Here is a 10,376-nt window from a genome sequence, read left to right as displayed (position 1 = left end):
ATTTGCATCGTACATTACGTTCCAAAGTAACGGGCCCAGAACAGATTCTTGAGGCACTCCACCAGTAATTTGGTATTCCTTGACCCCTTCGTTCGTATCGTAGAGAAGTATCCTATCTGTCAGGTAACTGTTTATGATTCTCTTGGGATTTCAAAACGACGAAGTGCTTCAACGATTTTCTTCCAATTTGCGGTATTGAACGCATTTTTAACGTCTAGTGTAACTAGCAAGCAGTATTCCTTTGTTCCCCCCTTCCATCTCACTCCACGGATCGCCTCTTCTGCCAACTGCTTCACTAGCATGGCCGCATCCACTGTAGATCGTCGTCTCTTTCTAAAACCAAACTGCGTCTCTGAGAGGTTCCCACCCGCCTCAATTTCTGTTATCAGCCTGTTGCCTATTATTCGCTCAAATAGTTTCCCGGATGTGTCCAGCATGCATATTGGGCGAAACGCTGTGGGAACCCCTGATGGTTTTCCTGCCTTAGGTAAAAGGCCTAGCCGTTGGCGCTTCCAGATGGGTGGAAATACACCATCCTGAAGACATTTACTGTATGTACGAGCGAAATCTTCGGTGTTCGCACTAGCAACTAGTTTTAGAATGCGATTTGGGACCAAGTCAGGACCTGGTGATTTTATGTCTTCAAATCTCCTAACCGTGAGTAGAACCTCTTCCGGCATAACTGGAGGAAACTGGAGTTCTGTAGTGGGGAATTTCTCCCACTCGAAGGGGGGCTGTGCTGGAAAAAGTGCGCTTATTATTTCTTCCAGCTTTTTCGGGCACGAAATCTGCGGTCGTATCGACTTTTGTAGCTTCTTAGTAACGACTTTGTATGCTAGACCCCAGGGATCTTTATCGGCGCTGTCACACAAACTACGAAAGCACTTATTTTTACTGCTTTTTATAGCCCGTTTTAGTTGAGTACGATTTACTTTGTAGGCTCTTTGATGCTCTGCAAAGGGTGTGTTTTGACTTCTAGCTCTCTGATAGTTTCGTCTTGCCCGGTTGCATTGCTGACGTAGTTCTGCGATCTCTTCGTTTCACCAGTATACAGGTGGGCGTCGGGACGACGAAGACTTTCTCCTCATTGAGGCGTCGCAGGCCATTTTAATGTGGGCCATTAGATGATTTTCCAAATTCGTAGCTCCCTCCGGTAGTACAATGTCAGTCACCATCGCTTTTAGTGCCTCTTCATCAAGAGTGTGTATCCTCCATCCAACTAGTCGCTTTCTGGAGTTGTTATGTCCACTTACTTCTGTATGTATCGAGAATATAATAGCTTGGTGATCGCTATGCGTATAGTCTTCGCATACCTCCTAAAATGCGCGCCTAAAAAGCCTGTTGCTTACGTATGTCAGGTCAATAATGGAGCCCATTCCATCTTTCCGGAACGTAAACTTGTCGCCTGTATTTAAGAGTGCCACATCTAGTGCTGATAATCCTGCAAGGATAGCCCTTCCCTTAGTATAGTGCGACGGCTTCCCCATTCACGGCCCCATGCATTAAAGTCGCCTGCAATTACTACAGATGTTCTGGCTCTCGCGTCTCCATCAAGGTTGTCCATGATGTTTTCAAATTCAACAAGGTTGGAGCTAGGTGGTATATAGCAACTATAAAGAATCAATTCCGATACCAGTACGCAGACAAAACCTGTATCCGTTAGTTGTTGTATTGCAATAGGAGTTTTGGCACAGCTCGATATTGCTGATCGTCCGCTGGTGTCACTAGCCCATAGTTGATCATTTACAACTCTGGCTAACTCAATAGTTATATGTCTATGTGTTTCTCTCTTACCATCTGTTCTAGAAGCTCTTGTGCCGCCTTGCAATGATTTAAGTTCAGTTGCAGAAATTTCATGGTGCACGTGCTTTTTTCAACGCATCTTTATAGTAGGGGTATTCCTTGCCGCCAGTCCTGTGCTTGACCTGCGATGGGTTTCTTCTAGAGCAAATGGTGCATTTCGCCTCTTTTTTGCATTCAACAGCTTCGAGGTTTGGCTCCCCGCAATTAAAGCATGCGTTTTTAACGTCGAAAGTGCTTTTGTAGTTCCAAGCAAGGTGACCAAACTCGAGGCACTTGGAACATTTTACCGGCTGAGTTTTCTCGCGTATTCGGCCAATCACCCATCCTACACGGACTTTACGCACTGCTAACAGTTTGTTTGCTATGGGAGCTGGTAGCAGGAGAGTTGCTGTTTTAGATCCGCTGTAGGCACTTCTTAAAGATTTTAAGCTTTCTTCCGAAAACTGTATACCATCAAATTTTTTTTCCAGGGCAGTACAAAGCTCTTCTTTGCTTGTAATTGCGTCCAGGTCCCTAATCTCTATAGCCGTTACTGATGTTAGAGCCTGTACCGATGCTTTCTCACCTAGCGCTGTTTTAACCCCACGTTGGATATCCTGCGTATGCGAGTCCGTGGGTTTAGTCAACTGAAGAAGAAGGTCCCCGCTGGCCGTTTTCCGTACTTTGGTTATTACTTCACCAACATGCTTTAGCTGAGGGTCACTCTTCACTGTTTTAAGTATATCTACGTACGATCCCCCGCTGCTACTCTTTATTACTATCGCATATGGGCGTGTTTGCTTAGTACTCGTCTTCCTTTTGGGCTGGACCATCTTCCATTGGGATTCTTCCTTGACACCTTTACCTGGGTCGCTACTCTTTCCCTTTGCTTCTTCTGGTGACGCTAGTTTTCCTCGTAGCGCTGATTTTCCGCCTCTTGTGTTTTTATGTGTCGGAAGTGAGCCCCTAGTGGCGATTGGGGTCATCTGTTGGGCTACACTCATCGTTTCCCTTGGAACAGTAGTCATCATTTTGCCATATAGGACAGGTAGCTCAGCAATGGTGTCACGCATTGGTTGATGTATGGACCTCCTCTAACCGTCCTCCAACATTTCATTTAGTTCCCGGATTTTCACTCCTAGTGTAACCCACGCGAGATTTTCGACTACCGCAGGTGATGGTGACCACGACTGCGGCGGCGAATACACGATTCTAGGTCGCTTTTCGTCCGGGTTTAGTAGTATACCGCCATCGGTCGCACTAATATCCTGGAGTGAGGAACCTAGAGCTTCTGTGGTAATTCGCCCTGAAGGGGCGACCTTATGACACTCATACTAATTATCAATTTTTTTCCGCCCTGATCTAGTAATCAATCGCGCTTTACTACTACAGTGGCTTCAAAATGTGTATGTATATTTGGTTTCAACCCTCGCTAACAGCTGTTGACACTAATCTGTTCCCACTTTTGGTAGACATGCTCAGCTGTATTTGACACTTCAGTGCGATAGAACTTTGTTTTGTTTTGCTGTCTCGTTCACTATGCAATTTCACTCAAAGGTCCGCGAGTATTCCGCAAAAACAATAAGGCGCGAAAATGGATAAATGCCATAAGTGCAAGAATCCAATTCGCGGTGACAGCGGAATCCGCTGTGATGGTGTGTGTGGTAAAGTGTGGCACTGGGCAAAAAAATGCTCTGAATTGGATGAGTACAGTGCGAATGTACTCAAAGAAAACAACTTTGTGCGCTTTATGTGTAACCAATGTCACACATACATGCATAACATCGATGAGGTGCTCCGAAATATGAACTTAACAATAGAGAAAAATAGTCAAAAGATCCAAGAGTGTAATGATGACTTCCAGGAGTCGCAGAAAATGCAAGTGAAAGAGCTTAAACTTCTCTTGCAATCAATAGAGAAAAAATTTGGGGAACGCATTGATGCAATGCAAAGAGTACAAAAAACCTGTGAGGCGAGTATTCTCGAAGTGAACCAAATTAAGTCAATAGCTGACGGCGTAAAAAAGCAAAGCCATGATCTTTGCGAAGCCATAGTGCGCAATGAAAATGAGAACAAAAAAATTTGTGAAGAGATAAAGAAATCGGTGACTGCTGACGCGTTAGCAGGTCAGCGGGCGAAAGCCACTTACGCGGATCTCTTTAAAGGTAATACTGCGAAAGATAATAGGCCGCCGAAAGTAAATAAAGAGAAGCCATTAGTTCTACAACCAAAAGAGAAGCAGGAAGTGGGAAAAACAAAAGAAGATTTGAACAAAAATGTTGACCCCTCGGGCTTGAAAATTAATAGTGTACAGGGGAGGAAAAGTGGGGCTGTAGTAATACAAACAGAAAATGAGGCTGAGCGTGAAAAAATCAAAAAGGCAATAGAGAATAAAATGAGTGATAGATATGAAATAAAAATCCCAAACGTAGCCAAGCCAAGGTTCATGGTATATAGAATGAGCTTTAAACATGAGAATGAGCAGCTCAGGGATATGATAAAAAAACAGAATGAATGCTTCAAAAATGGTAATTTCAAAATTTTGAAATGTTTTGAAACAAAAAGAGGAAATGCAAAACATTATAATGCGTTAGTAGAAACAGATGTAGATGCGTTTGCAGCCGTGCTGGCAAGCGAAAAAATAAACATAGGTTGGGAAAAATGTAGAGTCAAAGATGGAATGGATGTTACTTTCTGTTTCAAATGCAAGGGATTTAACCACATAGCTGCGAAATGTAAAGCCGATGAGGTATGTTTCAAGTGCCTAGATAACCACAAAACTGTGGAATGTTCTAAGGAAACATTAAACAAATGCATAAACTGCATTCGTGCTAATAAAAAATTTAACTTAGGGCTTGATGAAAATCATATGACATTTAACCGACAGTGTCCTGTATACCAGAAAAAGCTCGAGCATAAAAGAAATACTGTAAATTACTAACAATTACAGCAAGTTTGTGGGGACCCTAGCGTTGAGTTTACGTCTCACCCAGGTGTAAAGAAAGCGCTACCCAAATATTTGCAATGCGTATATCTCAATATACAGAGTTTAGTGGCTAATAAAGTTGAGCTAGAAATACTTATAGATTTTACCGACCCGGATCTACTTTTGTGTTCCGAAACATGCCTAACTGATGACATAGAGGATACGGAAATAATGTTCCCGGCGTATCAGATGATACGCTGCGACTCACACAGTAGACACACGGGGGGAGTGATAATACTCGTTCGAAACACGCTCGGTTTTAAAACAATAACTAACAAGGCTTTAGACAAAAATGTTTGGTGTATAGTTATTCAACTCACACACTGTGATACCAGGTGGCAGCTCGGGGTGGTTTATCACTCCCCAAGCTCAAGTGATGCGGAATTTGTTACATATATGGAGGATATCTTAGCAGAAATCTCAGAAAATTCTGTGAACACTGTTGTCATTGGCGATTTTAACATAAACATGAACGTAGTATCAACCTACAGCAGAAAACTCAATGATGTTTTCTTGCAACAAGCCATGCAACAGCTGATAAATTTTAATACGAGGGTGACGGAACATTCGGAAACACGTATTGACTTGTTGTATTCCAATGATAACCGAGTTATATGCCAAAAGGTCGAGGATCATAGAATATCTGACCACGAAACAATAATGTTTCGACTAAATGTCAATAAACTTAACCCACTTGCTAAGGAGGCAGAAGTAATATCCTGGGAGAGATATAACCCTGAGAACTTAACAAGTTTACTAAGGCAGTGCGATTTCTCGAACTTAAATTTTTTCGATGCTGACGGTATGGTGGAGTATATTACTCATTGCATTATGTGGGCCATGAGGCAGTTGACTTACTCAAAAATAACTCGCATTAGGCAGAGGAACAAATGGTATGATAGGCAATTGACAGAGATGAACAAGTATAAATCTAAATCCCATGAGAAAGCAGTGTTGTCAGGGTACTGGGGTGAATATAATTTAGTGAGAAGCAGATATAAGAAAATGGTAAGGTGTAAAAAAATTAAATACTTAGAGCATAAGGTGGAAATAAATAAGGGTGACAGCCGACTCATGTGGAAATACTTAAAGGAGGTAGTCAATAACACGGAGGTCAAAGAAAATATTGGGGAAGTGATAATAAATAACACCAACTACGTAGACAGCTTTGAAATTGCGGAAAACCTAAATAATTTTTTCGTGGACAGCATTTTGGAAATACATACCAATATAGAGTGTGTAAACTATGATTTTTTCGAGCAACGAGCTCCCACAAGTACGCTAAAATTTGAAGAGGTCTCAACGGAAGACATTCTTCAAATTGCCAAAAAATTTAAGCGGAAAATTGGGGGAAACAACCTACTTTCTGAAGGTGTTATTAAGGACTCTGCTGATTATATGGGATATTTCTATGCCCTACTTATAAATAAGAGTCTCCAGACAGGATCAGTACCGGAAGAATGGAAAATTTCATCAATAGTGCCCGTCAAGAAAGTTAGAAAAACGGTTAAAGCTGAGGAGCTTAGGCCCATCAATACTCTCCCTAGCTTGGAAAAAATGCTAGAAACCGTTGTGAAAAACCAGCTACAGTACTATGTGGAATCCAATAAAATACTCATAAAAGAACAATCTGGATTCAGAGCTAAACATTCCTGTGAGACTGCGCTGAATCTGGTGCTTTCTCAATGGAAAGAAGATCTGAACAGACACCTTAATGTAGTGGCAGTGTTTATTGATCTTAAAAGAGCATTTGAAACCGTTGATAGGGTCCGAATGTTGGATAAACTAAAATACATTGGTATAAAAAACACTGAGCTTGACTGGTTTAGAAGCTTTCTGTGTAATCGTAGGCAACAAACAATAGTTAATTCAAAGAGGTCTAGTAAGATAGCCGTAGACATCGGATTACCACAGGGCTCAGTTTTGGCACCCCTACTCTTTAATATATATATAAACGATATTAAAAGTTCTCTCAAACATTGTAAAATAAAACTCTTTGCGGATGATGCCTTGTTAACGATCAGTGATAGGGAACTACCAAATGCGATTGTCAAAATGCAAGAAGATCTTAATTCTTTGTATCAATGGCTGTGTTCAAATAAACTCAAACTGAATGTGAAAAAGACTAACTTTATGGTATTTTCCAGAGCGGCAAATGCTGACTCCATAAGCCGTGAATTAAAAATCAAAGATGAAAATATCGAAGAGGTGAAAAGTGTCAAGTACCTAGGAATATACATAGACAACAAACTAAAGTTTGATGAGCACGTTGAGTATACAGTCAACAAGATTGCTAAAAAAATTGGCCTTATAAAGAGATCGTGTAAGTACTTGGGAAGAAGATATAAAACGTTGGTGTACAGGTCAATAGTAGAACCGCACTTTATATACTGCCCCACGATTTTCTTCCTAGCGGGGGACTCCCATGTAGATAAGCTGCAAAAAATGCAAAACCGAGCGATGAGATTCATCCTCAACAAACCGTATGACACACCAACAAGATGTATGCTTGTAACCTTGAATTGGTTAAGCGTGAAGCAACAAGTTTTTTACCACGCTATGAAATTTGTGTACAATATTAAGAAGGGCAACCTGCCGGATTATCTTAGCGATAATCTCCGATATATAAATGAGACGCATACATATTTGTTGAGAGAGAATAACAGCTTCAGACTCCCGAAGTATAGAACAGAAGTGGACAAAAAAAATATTTTCTATAAAGGCTTAAAGTGCTTCAATGAATTACCAGAGGCTATAAAAAATTGTGATACTATCACTCTTTTCAAGCGGCTGCTATTTGACTATTGTAGAACGCAGCCTACAAGATAGTGATGTATCAACAATAGCGTGGATTGGAAACTAGGCCTTTCCAACCACCAAGATATCGAGACTAGGCGGATCGGAAACTCGGCCTTTCCGACTACCTAGACCCTTAGATAATAAACAATAAACGAGCGGATTGGAAACTAGGCCTTTCCAACCGTTAACCGTCACGAAAGCGCGACTGGGTGGATCGGAAACTCGGCCTTTCTGACCACCCAGGAGATATCAATAAATGGAGTAACCCAAAAAGAATAGCGCGGATTGGAAACTCGGCCTTTCCAACCGTCTACATAACTTCCAGGAAATTGCATGCGTGTATAATGACATAAAATAATTGCAGTGATAAAGAAATAATGTTATTTAAAAATTTCTGTAGAGCATTTTGTATTTTGTATTTAATATTTTATATTTATATTTTAAATCTAAAATCTAATTATAAGAATGTTAAATCTTTGTTGCAATATAAGTCTAACAGACTGTAAAAAATAAATAAATAAATAAATAAAAAATTATTAAAAGCCAATTTTCCACTATTTTGGCAAAAAACAATATCACCGGCACACACGACCATGTAGTGAGATCACTAGCTTTCACCCGGGTAAGTTTTGAGGCGACTTCCTCATACGAGCTTACTATTTCTTCCGATATTTGTTTTTTCCGATTTTTTTTGTTTTAAACTCGACCGTATATGCATGTGTGTGCACAAATCTATTAATATCGTTGAATTATCTTAATAGACCAGACTAAAAAGTAGAAAATAAATAATATAAAACGCTTTTATAACTGGACTAAAAAGTAGAAAATAATGAAATTTTGATTTTGAAATTTTAGCAAAAGTTATATAAATAATTTATGATATTGAAAATGAAAAGCGTGGGATGCATGCATATATGCAATACTCCTATATTGGCAGTAGGAGCTAGTACCCTCCGAAAACATTACAGTACAGATATGGGTAAGGCTTCCTCAAGTGGGCACCGAATTTACCAACATTAATATTTTTCACTGGTATTCAGGCAGCGCCGAATTTTGTAGTCAGACGAAAATTTTTAACAACAACTTATGTAATAATAATAATAATAATATCCCAACGGTTTTTACCCTCCATTCCCGCCCATCCGCACGAGGGGCGCAGTCCGCATGACGTACGGAACCAATATTTTAAATTTTTGCGCCGAGTCACGATAGGCAGGAGTTTGTTAAGTGTCGAGATCTAAAACTGTTCAGCTACAGAACTAAATTCATCAGCTGATTTTATGTATTTATGTCAATAATTCACTTATTGAGAGAGGAGAGTATCGCTTTCTTAATGCTGAAAAGCGGATCTGATATATCAAACGTGCTGGAATGAGAGTTAAAATCCTGGCATAAGCAACGGAGTGGGTCGTGCAATTCAAAATTGGTCAGTAATTTAACCATAAAAATTATACCAAGCATTTCCCTGCGACTGGCAAGTGTAGGAAGGTTAATAAGTTTTAAGCGACTCGTATAAGGTGGAAGACTATATTGAGAATCCCATCGAAAATTTCTTAAAGCAAAAAGTAGGAATTGTTTTTGAATTGATTCTATCTTGTCTGAGTAAATTTGATACCTTGGATTCCAAACCACCGAGCCGTATTCCAGAATCGGCCTAACTAATGTTGTAAACAGGGTTTTAGTGATATAAGGGTCACTAAATTCTTTTGACCATCGTTTCACAAATGCAAGTACACCTTTAGCCTTGTTGACTGTCACATTAATGTGAAGATTAAAATTAAGCTTAGGATCCATTGTGATACCAAGGTCCACAAAATTGTATACCTGTTCCAGGTTATGGTTACCTATATATAAGAAACTGGCAGAACAGCTCTTCGCGAGAAGCACATTACTTTACATTTCTTAAGATTTAGAGGCATAAGATTTACTTTACACCAGTAAAGTAAGTCTGATTGTAGCAAAGACCTTTCTTCAATTGAAACGTACGATTTATAAAGTTTTACATCATCTGCATACATTAAAATTTTGGAGAAATTTATATCTGTAGAAATATCGTTTATAAAAAGCAAGAACAGAATCGGGCCTAGGTGGCTACCCTGAGGGACTCCTGAAGTAACATCAATGACGTCAGAGATAGTATTTTTAAACACTACCCTTTGTGATCTATCATAGAGGTATGAAGAGCAGTGTTGCCAGAACTTTTTGGGGTGACCGGCTAGATTGGACAAAAAAAACGGCTAAAAACGGCTAAAATGTTTCAACTAGAATTAACTTTTTTTTAATACATAAATTACAATTAGACTAGTAAATCCATTAAATTTTTTTTTGCTAACAAAGATTATTCCTAGCTAAGCTGTACACCACTTTATTTTTGTTTAACAAAGAAATGTTCATGTTTGTATTACTTAAATATAAAAACAGAGATAAATTACAAACTTATGGCATTTTCTCTTCCATTAAACAATTTTGCCTTCTTATAAATATTGTAACATTTGCAGTAGGTTGCTTTTTGTCCCGCAAAATGACTATATTAGCAAAACGTATGGCACTTTTGCTTAGGCGGAGGGCAATATATTGAGAAATAAACACGTGAAGTTGTGAAAGGGCTGAGGAAAACAGAGCAACATTATTTCGAGAAAAGAAAACGTCATGATACAAACACAGAAGGTAGTTTAATATATTAACATTCGTTGTTGTTGCCGAACTTTTAACAAGTTTATGACATTTAACTAAAATCATGCCACCAGATTCACTAGTAGACACAATTTTGATTCTTGTAAAAGTAAAAAAAAAATGAGTTAGTGAAGTT

At 39.4% G+C, this 10,376-nt stretch overlaps 1 protein-coding gene across 1 annotated transcript; it reads left to right on the top strand.

The window, feature by feature from the left end:
• Positions 1-3,361: 3,361 nt before the first annotated feature.
• LOC108368714 (uncharacterized) lies at positions 3,362-7,404 on the top strand. The gene is made up of 2 exons (XM_017623618.1): positions 3,362-4,521; positions 5,295-7,404. Exons 1-2 carry the CDS (start codon positions 3,377-3,379, stop codon positions 5,314-5,316), a joined length of 1,167 nt encoding a protein of 388 aa, XP_017479107.1. The 5' UTR covers positions 3,362-3,376; the 3' UTR covers positions 5,317-7,404.
• Positions 7,405-10,376: the final 2,972 nt, after the last annotated feature.

This window comes from Rhagoletis zephyria, unplaced genomic scaffold, assembly GCF_001687245.7.
Source record: "Rhagoletis zephyria isolate East Lansing unplaced genomic scaffold, Rhagoletis_zephyria_1.1 Rzeph_scaffold_03270, whole genome shotgun sequence".
Taxonomy (NCBI): domain Eukaryota; kingdom Metazoa; phylum Arthropoda; class Insecta; order Diptera; family Tephritidae; genus Rhagoletis; species Rhagoletis zephyria.
Note: the sequence above shows the minus strand (reverse complement) of the source record. Positions and strands in the feature narration are given on the sequence as shown.